The sequence below is a fragment of the Meleagris gallopavo genome, chromosome 8, assembly GCF_905368555.1.
Source record: "Meleagris gallopavo chromosome 8, MGAL_WU_HG_1.1, whole genome shotgun sequence".
NCBI classification, from domain to species: Eukaryota; Metazoa; Chordata; class Aves; order Galliformes; family Phasianidae; genus Meleagris; species Meleagris gallopavo.
In genome coordinates, this window is record NC_139411.1 from 30507986 (window position 1) to 30529398 (window position 21413).

The 21413-nt window shown below is 43.7% G+C and overlaps 1 protein-coding gene across 10 annotated transcripts in view; it reads left to right on the top strand.

Annotated features, from left to right (window-relative positions):
• Positions 1-21413, top strand: part of TACC2 (transforming acidic coiled-coil containing protein 2) — a 114734-nt gene that overhangs the window by 46562 nt on the left and 46759 nt on the right. For 8 of the 10 annotated variants that reach the window (XM_085229456.1, XM_031554538.2, XM_085229455.1 and 5 more), the window contains 2 exons: positions 3188-3313; positions 7841-7972. In XM_085229456.1, the coding sequence (XP_085085582.1) occupies positions 3188-3313; positions 7841-7972 (258 nt within the window). The remainder of the gene's footprint in view (positions 1-3187; positions 3314-7840; positions 7973-21413) is intronic. The other 2 variants (XM_085229462.1, XM_085229461.1) reach the window with 2 other exon arrangements.

Consider the following 21413-nt stretch of genomic DNA (forward strand, 5'->3'; position numbering starts at 1 on the left):
AGAAGTACTGTTGGGGTGGAAAGAGCAATGGGTTGTTTGGATTTAATCCTGTGCTGGCAGTCTGTGCAGTACTTCTGAGCTGTTTCCCATGCAAGATTAGTTTCTCTTTTATATCAGTGAGGTTGATTTTTAATTTAAGAAATAGCTTTTTACCTCCTAATCTGCTAATTCTATCGACAGGAGTCCCGGTAGTCATGAAAACACTTTCAGAGAACATCAATGCTACAGGTACATAGAGTTACTGTAGCACTTGGAGTTTCTCCATGTGAGGTTCACTTCAGTGAGTGTGGTAATGTAGGAGATAAACTGCAAAATAAAGTAAGGGAAGGTAAAAATTAATTAATAAATGGAAGAAATTTGATAAGATAGAATGTGTGAATGAATTTAAACTGATATAGATGCCACTAGATTTCTTTTCCTGGGAAATTGCAGTCTAAGAGTATTTCAAAAGTAATAAACCTTCTCATCATTTTTCTGCAGTCAGTTAGGAGATTTTTCTTATGCATGTGTAAACTGAGGCTAAAAAAATTGTCAGTGGGCCTGAGTGACTGTAAAGCCAAGTACAAACCCTGAAGGATTTTGTCTATTGGCCTTGTTCTATCCTGTGAGTAACTTCTTGTTTCTCGAGGAAACTGGAATAGTGAGCCATGAGGATGAGAGCAGCCCTTTCTTAGGGTGCTTCATGCTCTTTTCCAGAGATTTCTGGAGTAAGAGCAGGACCTATAAATCTTCCTGTTATCTCATTAAAAGCAACCAAATGTCTGGGGCTGGGAGATAGAGGGGCTTGAAATGCTTATTGGTTTCCCTTGCAGTAAACTTGGAGCTGCCATTGTTGACTGTTCAAAGGGAGTCACATCCAGCTCCCCTGATTGGAAAAACATGGATGGGGAGAAAATGCCAAGACCTGCAACTGCCTTCTGTCTCCAGCACCACTGTCAAAAAGTTTTAAAGCTTCAGCAAAAGCTGGGGCTTAAAGGTTTGCCTCTCCCTGCTGTCAGTAGGTGAGCTGTCAGGGCTCACTGTCCTGCCTGTGTCTGCGACCTGGAGCAGAACCTGTTGCTTTGCCTCCATGTGTGTTTAAGGCTGTGCTTTTTTACATATTTAAAATACACTGCCTGCCTTGTTCAAAAAGCTTCTTACATAAACAGAGGCCAGACCTCAAATGTTTAAGCAGAAGAAATTGTATAGGCTGATGTGGTTATTTCTCATTCATTCATTGGCATTTAGTGCATTGAGTAGTATGGGTCAAGTTTTGACCAGAGCTTGCTGTTTGCATCTTAGCAATGATTTGAAAAAAATCTCTTTTTGACAATAAGTAGAGTCTTCAGAGCTGAAACTCCTGTGGATACTCAGTGGTCAGCATCGTTCTTGTGTGCAGCTTGGAGCAGGCTGAGCCCCACACTGTCAGGGCTGAATTCGGTGCGCTAGCTGCAGCTGTTAGTAAGCAACTGCTTGTTAAACTGTGAAGTATTTTCCTTTAAGAAGTATTTCAGTCACGCTTGTCATAAGTCGAATTTGGAAATCATTTTCAGTAGATCCTCCTCCAGAAGCTGGGCATCGGAATGGAAAAAGCTGGCAGTGTTTTGGCAGGGCTGGGCTGCTGAAGGGCTTGGCCTGCGGGCTGCGAGGCCTTGGTGCGGGGACAGGCGGGTGCCCGTGAGGGAGGGTGGCTGCCAGGCCCAGGAATTCCGGTGATGGAACCCGTCGGAGCAGCTTCAGGCTGACTTCGTGGTGTGTCAGCACTGAGCAGCCTGGCCTGCTGATGGATGGCTGCATCGTCCCCTTCCCCATCCCTGAGTTTTGAGTTACAAACCCGAGTTTGTCGTGCAGCCAGCACGAGGGGCTGAGAGCAAACGCTTCTCACTGGGTTAGGGCACCGAGCTGGTGCTGGGCATGGTCATCTGTGGTAACACTGACATACAAAGGATCGTAAATGTAAAAAGCAAAGCAGAAAGCTGGCTTGACAAATCACTTTTCCCAGATGGATGTGCTACTTCACAGAATTCTTTAGATAAAAGATGTGAAATGTGAGTATGCTCAGATGGCAGTCTGTAATCATTACCGGGATAACGCGTTATTACAGTGCACTTTAACTCCAGGATGATGTTGACATTATTATAGTGCACTTTAACTCCTTCCTATGTTCTTTGAACTACAGTGCAGAATCATACAGAACTGCTGGATTTGCAGTTAGATAAGGGAGTAATCATCCCATGCTAAAGCTGTTATGTGATTCAGAGAGTTTTATTTTTGAGCTGAGATTCCAAGTACTAGGGAACAGCTTGATACAGATTTATACACCTCCATCCGTGTGCAGGCCTGGCTGTGTACGTACAGGGATGTATTCACTTGGTAGGACTGGGAACGATATGGACAGGATAGAGCTGAGAAAAGTGGCACCCGAGAGCCACTCGGGAGAACCCGCAGGTGTGAAATTGCAGCCCTGACTGGAGGTCACATTTTGTGCTTTAGAGAAAACTAGGGACTGTTGTGAGCTCCAGAGAAATGTAATACTTCCAGGGCTTTCATCTATGGGTGGTCACAGGGGAAAGTCAGGTTGAAATAGGTAACAAAAACACTGCTTTCAGGAGGTTCCTGTGTTTTGGTGCCTTTATTCCAAACAAACAAACAAAAAAACACTTCTTCAGCAAGGAACCTTTCCTCGTTGATTCCAATGTGGGCTTCTAGATTGCTTCCTTTCCACCTGTGCTCCTGCTGGGAGTTCCCTGCTAGCTCAGCTTTGGGACAAGGCCTGTGCTCCCTGTGCACATGCCCTAAAATGCACAGCAAGCTCTCGGGTGGGTGGAAGCTGGGCTCCAGCTCCCTGGTGTTAGGTGGCTGTGTCGAGGCAGCCTTGCTGTTTCTCTTGTTCAAGCAGTAGCTTATTTTCTCACTTGCTTTTAAAAATCAGAATCACAATTGGTTTAATTTGCTGCTGGATTGTATTATCTCAATGCTCCTGCAGTTGTAACACAGTCAAAATTCCAGTGACTTCAGTCTTGTGGGAACAATAAAGCTGTACACAACAGCAACTTATATTAAAAATACCAACTTTCCCTACATTCCCCAGCACACGAGTCAGCACAGGCATGCCGAGCAGCAAGGGCTTCAGCCAGCCAAGTGACAGTAACGCTGCCATAATTCAGACCTCTAAGGCTGCCTTTTTCCATTTCTTTTCTCTCCGCAGCCCTCCTGGGCCAGGTGATGATATACAGTTGGCTTCTGCCCTTGGTCCTCCTGAGCAACCCCAAGCTGTTTCTACGGCTTATGGAAATGTTGAGCCCGCGGATGCTGCTGAGCTGACTGCAGCAAGGTATTGTGAGAGCATTATGGTGGGGTGCCGGGAGGGGTGAGTAGGGCCACAGAGCTCAGCAGTAGCTGAGAAATTGCTATCTCTCTTGCTGGATGGATATATGTCTGCTAGGCCATTTGCTGAGGGGTTTGCTGAATCTGTAGCTGGTGGAGTGTTGTATAATCTTTACCGAGATTTAAATTTTTTTGCTCAAACAAAACCTTCAAAAGATGATGTTGTTTTCTTTTCTCCAAGAGTGAATCACTTTGGAGCGGAGGGCTGGACAATGTAAAGGTTCAGTACAGGCATTTATTATTTTTAGATGCTTGTACTGTTTTTTCGTAGTTTGTTTTTTTGGAAGGGATTATAATACAGGGTAACTGATCCTTCAGAGCTTTCTGACTCTTGAGAAGTTCCTTAACAGCAGGATGCTGACGATCAAGCATTCAATTATCTCATTTCTGTTGGACACAGAGCTTTTTGTCTGCTTTTATTTGAGAAGGAAGTCTGTTGCTTTGTTGTGCTGGTGGCAGTTGGGTTGTCAAGATCTTTGGATGTGAATTTGCCTTACCTGCCAACAGTTCTGTAGGGTGTGTTTAACCTTCAGTCACCGTGAATTCAGAGGAGTGTAAACATGTATGGAGTATTTAAGCTAGCATTAAACTGGTTAGCTAAAGTAGGAGTAATACACTATCAAAGGCAGAAAGAACCTTGTGGGGTTTGCACAATCCACCTTAAAAGCCAGGTAACTTTGGCGTGGAGCTGTTGCTCGTCTTCCACCTGTCCCCAGGCTAGTTAGACTGCTAATGCTGAGTGAATCTGAGAAACAAACTTCTTCCTACAACCAAGAGTAGACAAGGGGACCTAGAGAAGCTCGCATAGGAAGCTCATGGTGTGGATTTCTTCTAGTTCTTGTAAGTTTTTACTTGAATAGTTGTGCTTCTTTGTATTTAATAAATTTATTTGGATTAATTTCGTTCCAGGGATTCTGTTTTTCTCTTATTAATGCACCGTCTGTCATAATAGCAAACAATAGAAAAGAGTGAGCTGTAACTGAGGTGGAGCTGTGAGATACTGAGTGCAGTGGAGTGAAACAAAACAAAAAAACCAAACCTACCACCGAAAGTGCAAAAAGGCATGTCACCTTAGGAACATTTTAGAAGAGTAGTCTTCACAGTATCTTAATTTACTGCTTCCTGTAAACCTTATGGATTCACACCATTCACATTCTTGTCTTGATCTGAGCTTTAAGGTTCATTATATTATGCCTTTTATTTTGATCTGCTTTATACATTCTGTCTTAAAGATGGCTTTACATCTTTAAGCATGCAAGAGTTGGTCTTGGGCAGAAGGTGCTGAGCCCGCAGCTTTGATGGGGCACAGCCTACAGCAATCACAGTGCCTGGGACTCGTTTCAATGCTCTCCTTTCTGTATCCCACCCATGGTGAAGGTGCAAGGATTTTTGCAAGGGGTCACTGATAAAGGGTGCAAACCAGGGATATGCAGCTTGCAGGAAGTGTTGCTGAAACAGGTAGGTGAGAGAAAAAATGCACAGCGGTCAGCTAGGGTGAATCTGGCTGCGGGTAGTTGTCATCTGTTTGTTGGTTTTGAATTTTAAAAAGCCAAAATCTGTACAGTTGTTACCAGTATAGTTTTCCTTTTTCCTTTATTTTGTACCTGCTTTGACATAAAAGCCTGCCTGTTCTTTCACTTGCCTTTCCTGGCCAGGTTGCCAGCTTTGCTGGCTCCTGTTAGTGCAGGTGGTGTGCACTTGGCAGAAGTGTTCCTTGTATGTCTGGTGCTAAAATGCAGCAGCTCACACGTGATTCCACCTGCAGATGCAGCTGGTAGGCAGGCTGGGTTCATCTTGTGCAGATGCATCCCTTCCACTCCTGCCTGAAACAGGCTTCCAGCTCCCAGCAGTGACCCACAGTGGTTTGTTCAGTCCTGACTGGGTAACTGTAATGCTGAAAGCCAGTGAGAGCAGTACTTCTATGGCATGTGGGGCTGTGCCCACCTTTGGGATCAGTGACAGCAGGACTGAGCTTTTCTTGTCCAAGGGGAATCTGAGTGATGTTTGTTGCTTTGTGTCTTTGCCTTATTCCTCATCTCTTCACCTGTGGCTGGGAGCAGGTACTTGCCTATCTTTTTTTTTTTTTTTAATTACTTTTTTACAGTTTTTGTGTAGAAATCCTGTACCACTGCTTTCACTGTGACTGCAGAGAAATTCTCCAGTGCACACACACGTGATGTCACTGTGTTGATGCTCCCTGCTTACACCTGTATGTTGTACTTACCAGGGTTATTAGGTGGCATAATCCTTTCCAGTCTATCTGCAATAAAATGTGATTACAAAGTGGATTTTCTTGCAACGCATTTGGTTATCTACTAATAAGTTCCTTTTGTTTCCCCATCAGGAGCATCACATAATGCAGATGGTGGGCACTTTGTCAGGGGAAAATAATGGTGCATGTAAGGCAGGGGTCAGTTTGTGCCAAATGTCTTCCAGATGGCAGTGCATAATAAGAGATCAGGTTGTTCATCCATCTGTCAGTCAAGAAACTGTATCTTTGTTTTGTTTCTCGGGGACTGCTTCTCCTCCCCTGATGGTAATGTATTGATCAGAGGCATCATGGCATCGCATCTGCTTAATACTGCATTTTATTTATTGTATATACAGAGCAGTGCCCCGAAAAGAATTAGGTCAAGAGTTCATTGGCTGCTTGGCCAAGCGTTTTTTGTCAGTACGTGTAGCTCTAGGAGAAATTCTTTTTGGGTGTATTCCTGCTTACATTGCAGGTGCAGCACTCCTGTTTCGTGGGAGATGTGTTGGGAACTGGAGGGGCACACGGAGCATCAGGAGGTGGCTTTTGAGAATTGCTGAAAAATACACAGAGGCAGAGGTGGAAAAGTGTGTTTTCAGATCAGCTCAACTCAGCAGGATCAAGAGTAGCCAATGCACGGTTCACTGTGGGCTTTAACACGTGTTGGTGTTGCAGCTTGTAAAAGCAAGGCCTGTGCTTCCCAAGTTCCAGGAAGCAGAGCTCTTCTAAAAATGCCTATTCTGATGGCTTGTTTTGCTTTGCAGAGTGTTAGCAGTGGCATCAGTCAAAGGATATTGCTGAAAATGTTTTCCTTTTATGTGGAAAGGTGCAAAAGGAAGAGCTGAGGGACTGCAAGGGGCAGTGAGATGTGAGTGCTACTGCAAGTAGCTGAGATGCTTTTTCTTGTGTGCACAACATGTTGTCCATAACTGTGTGTACGTTCAGTATTCTTGCTTAGCTAGGCAAGTGTTTGTGCTAGCTAGTTCATGTTTTGTGATTCTTTGTTGGCTCTCCAAACAGGTGTTCAGCATTCTCTTATTTTTAGCAATTCACTTTTTCCTTCAAAACCTTAACTTTCTCTCATCTCCATGTGACCCTATATAGTCACATTGCGTTTGTATATAGTCGATGCCATTTCTATATTTGGATGAAGACATTCTTAGCGAAGGGAAGAGTCTTCCCTGTGGAAAAAGGAAACAGCTTGCTTTTAAATAAAGGACTTGATGGGACTGGAGAGTCAGGAAGTTTGTGTCAGTGTCAGGACAGGGTGGGAAAGGAAGGAAGGGAGAGAGAAGTGCTCAGAGCAGAGATAATTGGCTAATTTCTTGGAAGAAATAACATAATAGCTAGCCCATATGGCACAGAGCTACTTTGTGCGTGTGAGCTAATTATGTAGACCACTTTTAAGTGCTCGTGGTCTGTGTGGATAAACACTTTGGGGAATCACTGTCTCCATGCTGATAGGTGCTGTGGCTAAAGTTAGAGAGATGTGATTTATGGCTGTCCTTGCTTGTATGCATGTTTCTAAAGAAAGGAACAATTTGTCCCTGAACCTTACCAACTCTCATCCAGTAATGCAGTTATTCAAGTATAACTACTGGGGGCAGGGAGAGGAAATTAAATTTAAAGGATGGAATGATGGAAATAGCCATTAATATTTAGCTTAGGAAGCCTAAAAGCAGCTTCTCACCCCTGGCCTGGTTCCACCAATGTTTCCTGGGGTCTGAACCTGCAGAAACAAGTTGGGAAGCTGCCTCGGGGCACTTCTGTCCCCCTGGTGTGTCAGAACCGCCCTTGGGAAGCATTTGGTGGCTGCAATGCTCCCTTGGTTCCTTTTGAAGTCACTTAAACTGAGTATTTATAATCTGTCATGAGGAGAAAGGTCTCTGTGAGACCTGTACAGGCGTAATTAGGGATTTGTCATTCATCTCCATGGCATGCAGCAAACAGAACGGTCTTGAATTCCTCTGGAAGATAATGCTTTGGTTTGTAGGAGCTGTCAAAGCTTTGCAATAGTACTATTGTTCATGTGATCATCTGAGGGTTTAAGTAGGCTTTGTAGGAAGAAGTAATTTATGGGAGGCAGTGGGGAGAGTACCAGTGATGGAACAGTGTGCTCCTGACAGAAGTTCAGATCTAGTCAAACTCATCTTTTCAAGAGATTTCAGGTCCGTGGGCCTTTTTAAATTTATCAGCTGATGATTTCTCATAATTATTTTCCAGCACTTCCAAGCCTGATAGCTGTGAAGAAGCTGGTGGGCTCATTTCTGGGGATGTGCTGGTGGCTGCAGCCCCTGGTGGTGAAGTAGAGCTGCCTCCTCAAGAAGCTGAAAGTGTCACAGAGGAGATAAAGAGGTAGCGTTCAGTGCTATTTCATGCATTTAAAGTAAATTTCTACATCTATATGCTTTTATCTTAAGAAAATATTGGGTGTTTTGCCTAAGTTGTGTGAACATTTTGTTGCTAGATTTTGAAACCAATTGCTAGACGATGAAGACCTCCTTGCTCCACTACATTTCCCCTGGAAGACCAGAAGAGGGAGCTTGGACTACACTGGTTATTACTGATCTTCCTCACTGTTTTTAAATTATTAAATATTTAGTTTTTTTGGTTTTGTTTTTTTTTTGCTCCTCAGGAGAACCATTTTGCTCATTCCTCTTCAGATGCTGCATTGTAGTTGTCAGTAGTGAAGGAAGACGTTCAGCTTGGTTTCATTCTTGCTAAAGAAACACTCAGTTATTTTCATTTGAAAGCTAATCTTTCTCTCTTTCAGCTTTGCACTGACTGTTAAATGGCCTCAGGGAATTTTGCTGGGAAAACCCCCAGGCTGTGTCCTCCCATCTCAGATATAGACAAGAGGACACATGTCTGTAGATATTCGTGTCAGAGCTTTGGGTGATTAACCACTGTGCTGCTGTGGCTTGGCAATAATGGCATGCCCTTACTGTGACATCTATTAATGGAAAAGGTCACAGCACGGTTGAGAATATTAAATGGGAACTCTCTGGAGAGTGTCTTTCTCCACCCCACAGATACAGGTTGGCAGCTTGTGACAAGCATGCTCCAAAAGGGAGACAGCTATTCTGCTTAATCTGACATTCAGGAATGTCAGAAGGTGATGGTGTCAGCAGGAGGATACTCTGAATCATGGGTGGGACTGTACACAATAGATATGTTCTGCTGTGGAACAGAGAATGAATAGCTATCAACAAACACTACTCAAAAATCATCTACAGTTTCATACCTAGGAAACATGTTGGTGAATTTACCTTTATATATTTCTGAGAATTTTGATCAGAAAGTGATGTCTTAAGCACTAGTTTAAGTTACGTGCTTGCTGTGACATAGGGTTAGTTCAAGTCTTTGCTCCTTTATGGTACCGTACTATACCTGTTCTTTTTAAATGCGTACAGTTGGTAAGGAAAAGAAGTGTCTGAAGGTCTCTTTGACAGCAGCCTGCAAGTTCTGTCATCTGGAGAGAATTTTCTGAACAGAGGATATTCTGGTCATTCTTTAAAAGCTGCATGAAGAGATGAGAAATCATTTGAGAAGTGTACAGACAGGCAGAGCTGACTGCTGAAAGTGTGTGTTTAAGAATCTCTTCGGTGAGGTAAACAACAGTAATGGAGTCAACAATTAAGTAATATTAGTAGAATTGCTTGATGCAACATCAAAACCCAGCCTGGGCTGTTGCTAACCAAAATGTACATCTTCATTATGCTTGGAGATGAGCAGTCTGATCACCTGCAGCCTTCTCAAAGCTGAACTTCTCTGATGTGTTTGCACTTTTTGCACTATGATCACAAGTTTATCTGAGATCATAATGCATATGGAGATGGGAATTGGAGAGATCTGTAGGAGAAAGATAGCTCTTCCATTCTCCTCGTATTACTGTCCAAACAGTTCTTTGTTCTTACAATCAGCCCCTCATGTAAATGCCTCTTGGACCATCATGCACTTTTCTGTAATTTTTATCAGATCAACCCAAATAGGACACAGAAATAATAGCGTGCAAGCTGGATTATTTTTCATTTCATCACATTTATGGCAGCTGCTTGCACAGTGAGGTGCTAAACTTCTGCAAGTGCTTTGCCTATGCACAATTTTCTGCAAAATAGATTCTTGAGGCATTTCAGTCTCCTCTGTGATTATGATGAGCTGCTTATGAACTGCATCACAGGCACTTAATAATTTGGTAGAAGTGCTGAAATATTGCTAGTGAGTGTAACTTGTCATTTAAGGAACCACTGTGGATAGAGCTAGCAAGAGTCTGGAGAGCTGATCCATTCCCAGTTGTGTTGTCAGGGAGAGAGATGGATGTGATGCATTCTGCATCTGTTTCTACTTTTTAAGTGTACTGTATGAACTGTATTGTAGCATGCTTTCTAAGTTATGTAGACTGTCTGGTGCACAAATGAAGTGATTTTTGTAGTAGAAGCAACAGTGTGAAGATGTTGAAATGAAATTGCTTAGGTCTCAGAAACTAAAACCCAAGGATTTTTCTTGAGGCTTGATGGTTGATAACCTGCAAAGCATTCACCTCCTGAAGCACAACATAAATAGGTATCGTTCATGTTACCAACCAGTCCCCCCAAAAATGGACACAAAAATGAGCCACTCTGCTCATCCATTCATTTCCTCTGTTTCAGCTTTTTCATGAGATTATGTCTCCCAGCCTTTGGCCTGAGGGCTGCACTCAGCACTCTGCAGTCCCAAGCAGGAGGATGCTTTGTGCTGCTCACTCTGTCTTGCCAGACTGTTGCATCAAATCCTAAGATGTCTGCTCTGTTTAAAGCCCAAAGTGTTGTAGACGAAGTGCATTTTCTTGTCACCGCTTGCAGGCTTTTATGGTGGGATCCCCAGACAAGGGGCAGCATCCTGCAGGCTTCTCTGGGTTGACCCTGTGGCTGTGTGATGGGCAGGGTTCCTGGAGACCCCAAGGTCTGACAGAGGAGAGCGTCCATAAAACAGCAACAATTCAACAAATAGTTTCCACTGATTTGAATTTTAAAAGCCAAATCATGATATGTTAATGGGCACTTGACAGAAATGTGAAATTGTACCAATTTTCTGACCGTATCTTTGTTTAGAATTTGTACTCCCTGAGGTGCAGCCTGCATGCTTGTGCTCTAAGAGGGCAATTATTTGTGTGTTGTAAAGCAGCTGCCTGCATGTGGCTGTGGACAAAAGGGTGATGGTGGCCCTCTGTTTCCTGCTTATTGCTGTGTATTTTACAGATTCCCTCAGGCAATATATGATAATTTCCTTGCTGCTAAAACAGGTTCAACAGCGTGAAAATGAATATGTCATTACCCTAATCCATCCACAAGGAATATTAGAGTGGCGTTCATCATCTTGCTGTAGCTGTGGCAGTACAAGGGCAGGACAGGCATCATGTATCTGGTCTGGTGCTGCCAGCAGGGAGCAGGATTTGAGGGATATGGACACCTCCTGTGTTAGAGCAGGCAATACAGGGTTAGACTGGGGCCATGTTTGTGTTTCTCAGAGGTCAGTGATATGGCTGAGTAGGGCCTGTGCTTTTGGGGCAGGAGCTCCACCTACCCCTACTGCTGGCTTTTGGCCCATCCTTTAAAAAGAAAAACCTGAAAAATACTGAAAAGACTCGAACCAATTTTCTGTTAAGACTTTCAGATTCAAAATGAAGCTGTAGGTGAATGTAAGAAGACACCAATTCAAGGCTGCCCTTGAACTGTAACGTAGGTCTTTGTAGATCTGTGGGATGAAAAGCCCTCCTTGTTCCTTGAGTCGCATCTCTGCATGGCTGCCATGGAGGCTTCTCTGCTCTCCAAGACCAGGTCTCCCTGTTTGTACATGGAATCTGTAGTGTTTGGTTCTCACCTTACCTGTGCTAATTCACCACTGGGCCCTGAGACTGCAGAGCCCGTGGCATCCTGAAGAGAAACATTTAGAGGCCTCTTTTATTGGCTTTGCAGTGGGTTTCTAACGCAGGAAATTTTAATAACTTAGCAGACATCTTGATTATCCATAGCTCTTAATGCCATTGATCTCACTTGCAATTTAGATTAAGCAGTGACCTTAGCAACTGAACGCTGATCAATTGTGTGTGTGTACATCTAGGGAGTATTTATTTGTTTCCTTTTTGGGGGAACATATTCTAGCATTTGTTTACTATGAGCTGCATTGTCTATTTTGAGAGCATCATCACAGGTCACCTGATTTTTTCCTTGACTTGGGAGTTAGAAACATTTTGTTAATGTGCTCAGGCTTAAAATTCTGAGATACTGTGTTTGTTTTTTTTTTTCAGGGAGTAATAATGTAGCAATGCAGTTAAAGCACTCACATTAATCTCGATAAGTGGTGGAGCAAAGCATTTGTGGGGGCATTTGATGTAAGATTAAGTTGAACCTCTAAAGATTTACACCTCGTGTTATTTCGTGGCATACCCTTTTATACCATGGCAATGCAGAAAGGGCTGCGTTATGCCCAACCTTGTGCAAAGGCAATAGAAAGAATTGCTTTTCTTTTTCTTGAAGAGTATATTGAAAAACTCATTTAACGGGGTCCTTAATGAATTTACTGCTTAAGTTTCATTTATGCTCTCCTGGGTGCCCTTCTCCAAGCCCATGCAAATAAAAGGAACAGCTACAAAACGAATATACAAAAAAAATCAGCAAAAAAACAACAACCAAACGAAAGATCTGCAGTGATGGTTTCAACCTGAAGCTTTTCCATTCTTAATCTAGGATGGAATTTCTGATTTATATGTGCTGGATGAGATCAAATTAGGGATAGCTAAGGATGGTGACACGTCCTTACATTGCTGACTATATACTATGATCTAAGTAATACTATGCACATGAACAGAACTAAAAGCCTATTTGTTAGGCACTACTAAAACATAGGCATTACAATTTATGTTAGCATTTTATTTTGTCTTCCAGCAAGCCAAAAGAGGATAAATTTGTTGTGTATTTCACATAATATTTCCTTTGTTCTTTCAGTTGTAGCATGGAGTTGCTCCATAAAACTAAGGGGAAGAGAGAAAGAAATATTTGGTCATGCTATGGTACTGCATTACATCCTGCCACTGTCCCTGTGCCATGGCAGTGCAGGCAGTGAGCTGAACTGTGGAGCAAACTGTCTGGAGAAATACACACAGGATCAACGTGGTGCTGCATTGATTCCTGCTGGCAGAGCTCTGTGTTTAACATCAGAGTAGCAATAACCAGGTAAAGCAAAGAGCTGTACTGAATGGGAGCAAATGGTTTGTGGCATGTCAGCTGGCAGCCTCAGCAGCTCACTGCTCAAGAAGCTTTTGAGTGACTCTCAGGTATAAGGCTGATGGCCTCTTGGTCACTAGAGAGGGAGAGAGGAGTAAGGAACAAAAATCTGGCTACAGGAGGGAGAAGAATAAACCAAGAAAAGGAAATTGTAGCTGCCACAGGGCTGAAAAGTGTGGTGGTAGGTAAAGAAGTGCAAGAAAATGCATGACATGTTTAGAACCATGCATTATGCATCCTATAATGACCAGTGCTTGAATTCTTAAGCAGCTGGGAGCAGGGATATGGAGGGCAGGAGCCCTCAGTCTTGGGGTGCCCTCAAAGGGCTGTGCTTCAAAAGCTGCCAGTGCTTTTATGTGCTGATGTGCTCTCCAGTGTGCAGGCAGCCTCCCCTAGGCACTGCACAAGGCTGGCCTTGCAACTGTGTCTATACAGAATAGCATTGATTTTTTTGGTACAATCCGGTCTCTTCAGTCTGTTAGTGAAGGTGATGGTGGTTATGACTGATATTTCTTATCAGTCTGATGTTGTGGATTCATGAGCACTTTGAAACCAGGCAGCCTACAAATAAAGGAATCCTTGGGATACAAACTGCTTCCCAGGCTGCATTCAAGGCTTTGGGATCCAAAGGTAATATCGTCTAAATCTCAGTGTCTATTTTTAGGATCCCATTTAAAAAATAATCTATCCTTTGTTAATGCTTCCTCCTTTTTAAAATTGTTTTAAAAGAGGCAGTATTGTTCCTCAGGGCTTTGACAGCAGCCTTCAGCATGTCGGAGAAACCCACTTTTGTTACTGGGTTGTTTGCTTTTGCTCTGTTCTGTGCTGTTGGCTGCACACAGTGCTAGCTTCTGCACAGTACCCCAATCCTGGATTGCAATTGAGATGTTTGGTCTGATATTTGGGCACCCATCCCAAGGGAGGTGGTAGATATGAGAGGCAGTGCTTTCTTGCAGAGGGCTCTTTGATGTTTGGTAGTGTGTGTTTGTGTGTGGCCATGTTTATAACTAGCCTTAGGGCTTAGCGAGGTCTATGGTGAAGCCAAGAACATAACATAAGTTTTACTTAATCATAAATCCCATCACAGTCCTGCCCAGCACAGCTTTTTGATGGAAGCCAAAAATTTCAAATTGGGTGCTGGCGACCCAAGTTTGAATTTATATATAAACACGAAGTGGAGTAAGACCAAATATTTAGGGGCTGTAGCAAATATTTCATATCGGCCAAAGTGAATGAAATAAACAGAAGGAAATGATAAATTTTAAAGGATGGCACTGAATATTTAGATACCCTTCTTGAGCCTTGGAATCACAGTTACGTGGATGGTGTCTGCAACAACACTGGGCTGAGATGCCTGGGGCATCTTCAACTCCTTTGAAGCCACAGTGAGATTTTGGTTTTTGAGCCCCAGCTGTGTGCTTTTCAGGTCCCAGGCTAGTTCTTACCAGATGTACTTTTATGGTATCAACACAGTTCTTATATTTTTAAAAGCCAGCACTAAATTTAGTACTAAATTAGCACTTCTGTTGGCAGGCCCAAAGGATGGACTGGGGCCAGGCAGGAGAGGGAAAGCTCCCCTCACACGGAGCTGCAGTTCTGTGTTCACTCCTGAGGTTGGGGTCAGTGCTTCTGTATCCACAGAGGAATAAAAGACCACAGCCAGCTTTCCAGAGTTGCTTTTGGTGTAGTTGTATAATGCTTCATTGCATGCACTGAAGTGTGTGTAGTGAAATGATGTGATGCTCTGTGCATCCAGAATAACTTAAAGAAAAGTGTGGCTTCAGGTGAATGTAGCAAGGAGCAAAATGACAGGCATTTTAAATGCACACTTTACATTTGTTAGGAAAGTACCACAATATTCCCATTTTCTCCACTGCAGGGCAAATGGTGCCTCTGTTCTCCCTCTTGGCTCCCAGAAAACTGCAAGGGCTTCATTTTCTCACTGTGGAGTTTGCCTTTCTTAGAATTATTGTCTTCCTTTATTCTGCAATAAATAAAACCCAATAGGGAGCTCTTATGGCAATCAGAAGACCAATCATCTGTAGCTCAGCACAGCTACCACGCATAAAACTGAGCAGTAACCTCAACCTAATAGGTTCCCTAAATGCAGCCCTGTAATTGCAGGTTGGTACCTCAGAGTTATTAACCATTGCAAAGCTATGGTATACAGATTTTTTTTTCAGGCTCTTCCTTTGGATTCTGTGTTTTACTTGGACATGCTCCTGACAGGTGTATTACCTGAGGTTCTGTTAAAAATGAGCACTCTGAATCATTTTCTAACGAGGCTGTACAGATTTGCTGTCATTAGCAATGTTGTCCAGCTTACAGCATTTACTGCTTCTCCTTGTAAATATCTGCAGAAGTGCTTTCTGCTGTGAAAGGGCTTAAAAGCAGCCCATGTGCTCTAGTGCAGACAGTGGGCAAACACTATTGGATTTTCCTTCTTGCAAGCAGAAACAGTAAAAACCAGAAGCTACTGAAGGTGCGAGTCTCCTGAGGTCTCCACTGAAATGTTGGGGAAGATGCTTTGAAGTCAGTGAGTTCTAATATCCTTGCTAAATAAATTTGAGCCTTCTGACCCCTCTGCCCCAGCATGGATCCAGAAGTGTCTCGCAGCCTCAAGCTGTTTGTTTCTCGAGTGTTTAATTCCAAGTATAGGTAGTGATGCAGCTGATGCCCTTTTTGTCCTTAGGTTGCTGTGGAACACAGTGTGCACATGGAGTGCCTCCTTGCTGAATGTGGTGTTTAAAATTTATACACAGGAGTGCTGGTGCCCAGCCCTTTCAGCTTGTTCCCCCATAGAGGGGGGCCACAAGAAAGAAGGGGACAGTCTCTTTAGTAGGGTCTGTTGTAACAGGATAAGAGGAAATGGTTTCAAGCTGAAGGACAGGACTTTTATGCTGGGTTTGAGGAGAAAGGTTTTTATAAGAATGCTGGTGAGGTACTGCACAGGCTGCTCAGAAAGGTGGTCTCCCTGGAGACACCTGAGGTCAGGGGATGGGCTCTGAGCACCTGATGGAGCTGTGGGCGTCCCTGCAGATTGCTGGGGGGTTGGACCAGATGGCCTTTAAGGTCCCTTCCAACTGAAATGATTCTATGAATTCTGTTGCCCTACTGCCCTCACAGAAGATAAGCCCGTTCAGAGGGTTTGGATTGTGGTTTGTTTTTGCTTGTGCTTTGCAGGCTGAAAGATCCCTACCACTGCTCTCACTTGTGTTAGCTTGTGAGCATCCCCATGGTTCTGTACCTTCTGGCCCTACCAGGGGGCCGTGTGTGTGGTGGCAAAGCCCCAATCCCTTCAGATGGAGCGTTGCGGGTGGGGAAAGCTCCCACATTGCCATGTTTACCTTGGCTGCTCATGATATTCTCCCTCTGTCCCTCATGGACGATTCCATTTCGGCAAGAGGGATGAGCTCATTTGTTTAAATGAAACAAGCGGCCGCTCTGCTTATTAATCCTCTCTGCAGTTGTCCCAGTGTGTCCAACTTGCCTCTTATGGAAAGGAAATGTATGCACAGCATCCCGTGCCCGCCAGCATTTGCATTTCAAATCAGCTGAGTCAACACAATGCAATGGTCCTGCCTGTAGGTCCTTAGGGAGCCACAGTAGCTGACAATGTGTGCTTAAAGGGAGGGTCTGCTTTTCTTCTTCTTTTTTTTTTGGATTTTTTTTTTTTTCCTGAAGGCAGTTTCCATAGCCAGCAGTGCTGCGTTCGAGGCGCTTGCACCGTGGCTGCACGGACCTCTGATGTTCAGCAGATGATTATTAGCCTGTCAAAGTGGCCGGGATTTCATTTTATTTTCTAAATAGCATTCATCTGGACGGGAAGGGGGAAAAAAAAAAAAAAAAAAATAACTGGCAACAGTTCAGAGAAGAGAGGCTGCTGCTCAAGTGCTCCTGCCTGTGCTGCCACTGATGCAAGCAGCTGTTCCCATCTGCAGTGCAGCACCGCAGGCTCTGCACAGGCACGGCTCGCCGAGGGAGCTGCCCGCACACCTAGCTGCCAGCCCGGGGCACGCTGAGGATGGGAGGCTCGCAGTCCCTGCAGCAGGCACAGGCAGGGAGCCTGGCCCGGGAGCCGTCGGAGGCGATGTAAGTCTGTCTGCATTCCCTTCGCTCTCCTCTTTTCCGCCGCGCTGCTGGGCCCGCAGCCTTCCCGCACCTCCGCTCTGCGATGTGGTGGGGGGCTGATTTCTGTGCGTGAGGCCTTTGTTTAATGCCGGGGACATGGTTGTGGTGTTGGTGAATATCACGAGCTGTCTTTTATAGAGCTCCCACCTCGCTCGGGCTGCCCACCTCATCTCGGTGGTGTGGAGCCATGCCTGGGTGCCATACGTTTGTCTCCGTGTTTTGGACGCGTAGCGAATCAAGCACAATGACCAGTTACAATGAACAAAAACCTGCCCCTTCCCCCTCGCAAACCCACCATCGTTGGGTTTTCTGCTTAAAATGCACAGCGTGGAGCTGCTTTTCTCAGAGCTGCTCTCTGCTGTTCTCTATACAGATGCTGTTTTTCAGGTCACATCACCCCTGTCAGCATCAGTCTTTGGTATTGCACTCTGTGATGAATTGTGAGAGCGAGGTGTCTGCAGCTCTTGCTGAAGGCAGCTCTGAAGGATCGGTTCGCTGGAGGGGGAGGAAGGGAAAAAGCAAATGTATGTCATTGAGCAAAAGCAATCACTTTTTCACATTGCTGCATCATGTATGATAGTGCACAGATACGTACGTGCACGCAGAAATAGCAGAGTCATTTCCCATTTGGAATTAGGGTTTTGCTGTTTATTGGTTGAGGTTTTAGTGGTGAGCAGCCTCTTCTCCCTGACCTCCACCCCAAACTCAGCTGCTGGAGCACAGGCTTCACCTCAGGGTGGGTTTATAGGAATTGCTTTGTCTCTCATTGGCCTTTCAGTTAGAGATCCCATTTATCTAAGATGTCTGATCACTGAGCTTATTTCTGATCATGCATTTCGGTTAGTTTTAGGTATATCCACTAGGGCTAATCTATAAAGCGGCCTCACTTAACTCTTTAAAGAAACTGTAATGTAATATGTGCTTATTAAGGTAGATGTGATTAGATTTGAGGCATCATTCAGCTGTTTGAGATGAGTGCTTCTGAGCGAGGGGGAATGGGAGAGCAGTAACTGATAGTTTTTCTCTGTAATAGGCCTTACAAGTAGGTTCATGCTCCCTATTGTCATATTCCAGTACATCAGTAGAGAGCTTTGCTCGATGCTGTCTTGTTGGATTTGTAAGGCACAGGCCTAGCAGCATTTCTGCATCCTTTGTTCCTTCACCCAGTAAGATATAGTTTCATCATAGGCAGTATTAACATTGCTACATACAATATTTTACTGGTACAGTGGAATGAACTGATGCCTCATTACCTGAAGTACTGTTAATTACATTTTTGTCTGCTCAAACTGGGATATATTTTTAACAGTGATCTGAAGACTGGGCAATATAAGTGGCATAGATAAAGCAGTGTTCAGTGTGTTTTATCTACAATTATCTACAATTTTCACAAGCTTTGAAGAATTCATTCTGTTTAAGAACATATTGATCAAGGTGTAGTTATTTTTTCTTACAGTACATGAGTAATATGCTATTGTAGACATGACATTGTCATCTCTTTTGATGGCTTTATATGTTAATATTTTTTTGTTCGTTACTGCTGAGGGACTTTAATATGGTCTCTTAAGGTCCAACATAATCAGCAGAAGTACTTTCAGCACAGACGTCACTCAGTAACTGTTGATATTCTTGGGAAGCGTTAGTGAAAGATATTACTCATCCTAAATACCAAGTGCCTGTGCAATTTTTTTCATTCCAACTGTGTGCTCTTTAACATGAGCCTGGAGGTGTTTTTTTTTTTTTTATCCTTGAGAAAGTACAGACCTGTTTTCCCAAACCAAGAGTCTCTTCATTGGATGTCATGGTAATCCATCCTGCTCTGAGATCGTGACACTTTAATGACTGTAACTTTCAGTAACGCCTTTGTGATGAGGTTGTATTCAACCTATCTTCGTACACAAACAAATTCCTTAGTGGCTGTGCTGGTTCAGAGGCAAAACCGTCCAGCTGAGTCCCAGGCAGGTGGTGACTGCCTGCCTCTGCAACGTCCCTGAGTGGTGGGCCCAGTGGGACAGCATGGCAGTGACAGGAGGTGGCTTCCTAACAAAGGGATGGGCTTGGCTGCCCTCCATTCCTTCATTGGGTTACAGGGGCATAAATCAGCAACCATTGCTGAAATTGATTTAGCATCAAAAAGTACGGAGATAAACAATTTCCTTTAAAGAGCTGCTGGTTTCAGAGTTCCTCAAAAGCATCCAATGGACCTCTTCACTCAGTATTAGTGAAATTGTAGAAACTGAGGTAAAGTTTATGCTGAGAAGGGGTCAAGGTTACAATTTTCAGGTGTGGCTATGATTAATTATGCTCTATTTGCATGTAGTTTGAAAAACAAACAAAAAAAACAAACCCACACCGATTTTAATGTAAATTTGTTTCAGGTACAATGAAAAAGTATCTGTAATAAACACACTTTTGGTACTGACAGCCTTGAATGTTCTGTTGTGGGCTGTTGGCAATCTGGTCGCTGGTAATAGGCAAATCTCCTTTTACATAAAAAAAAAAATAGAAATAAGAAAGAGAAAGAAAAAAGAGAAGTCAGTTTTGAATGATAAAAAAGGGAAGGTCCAGGGGAAGCCTGTGCCAATGAAAGTTGTCTGCAGATAAAAGTGGCGTGGCTCAGACCCCACTATTGACATGATGAGCAGTGTCATGTGTTTTGCAAATTGCAGCAGGCACCCTGGTGGCCATAGATTGAGCTAAATCGAGGGTATGTTTCAATCACATAATAGCTGGAATAAAGGAAACGACAGCGTGGTGCTGCTCAGCAGGCCTGGCTCTGCTCAGGTACACACACACCCACAGCTGGCACATGTGTGGCCTCGCACACTGCCCGTGCGGTGCTGACACACCAGGGTTGTGCTGGCTTCCATTTGCCATCCCTTGCACATCAGGGGGTTTTCTTCTTAATAAAAATGTATTTCTAGCTCTAGGTGATGCTGTAATAACATTTTGATAAGTATTAGAAAAGCAGAAGTCTTGGTAGATTTTTAAATGTTAATGGCTCCTGTCTGGCTCTTAACTCTGTGTTGCTTTAGTTGTCCTCCTTTGTCCTGAGCACAAAGCACGCCTGGCTTTGGAGCACTGTAGCTGTTGTCCATGCAGCTGCTGGACAGGACTGATGTTCAGTGCCCATTTCTTGGTTGGCTGGAGGGTTGTGGTGTGCAATTTCCTTCCATTGAGAGCTCTACGTGCTGCCACTATTACATTTCCATCCCCTGCCAATCCGAGGGGAAAATGTCTGGAGGCTGAGCCAACTCCTACTGAAGTCAATGCTGAAATGCCCGTTGACTTCAGTGGGAGCTGGATTGGACTCCAAAAAAGAAATTGAATGTCACTGATGGTTGGTAGCCAGCCAAGATGCTGCCCTTGTGCGTTGTTTATCTTCTGAGGTGTGGTCTTTGTTGGTTGTCAAAAGGACTGAGACGAATTTAAACTGGACTGAATCAGCCTTGTGTGTAAGAGATGTGAGCAGCTGTTTTGTGTGTGGGTATGTATACGTGTGTGTATAAAGAAAAGTTACCCATGTGTATGTACAAAAATGCAGCCCTTGCTTTGTTGTGCATTTTTCTGTCTCCAAAACCTAAAGGAATCCAAGGTGTGGTTCTTAACAGTTTGGAAAAAAACAATCTGGTTAAATATTTGCACAATTTTATATGCTTATATGCGGGAAATCACCTTAATGAATAAATATATGGAAAAATGAGCAATACGCATTGAAAGTACTGAGAAGAATTAGAGATTTTTTGGTAGGAGAGGAGGCTTCCGTTATTGAAATGGCATTTATTGAAGTTAAGCCCTTTTTGACAGATAGCCCTGCCTACTGTCAGTGTTCTACATATCTTTTCCTTCTATTTGGCAGTCACCAATCAGCATTCCCAGCAGCACAGAGAGCACTCTCCACCTACTAGTTTTGTCTGCTAAGTAAGGTGAATTGCTGGAAGCCATGAGGGTGTTTCACTTGAGAGAAAATGAACCAGAAATAACAGGGAAATTCTTCTGTCAAGCTTTCCTGCCTTTTATTCCAACCTCCCTTATTTGAGCCCAGAGGATCTCATCTCTGAAGTCACTGACAGCGCTTCCTTTGATATGGAAGGGTACTACATCAACCGCTACATCTGTCACGAGAGGGAGGCAGGTCACACTCAGACTTGAAAACAAAATAAAAAGACCCCAGAATCCCTCAACCTTCTATTAACAGGGCACACCACACATCTGGCAAATATGTGTGCATTAGAAAGCTCTCTATATTGAATGGTGTGCCCTATGCCATGCGTAATGGAGCTGCTGTCATCTATTATGTATTATGACATACAAGCAAATTGGAAAATAATAAATGGGAGGTAGTAAAAACATGAATGAAGAGGCATTCCTGCACATGCATTGTGGCTGTCACACTCAGCACT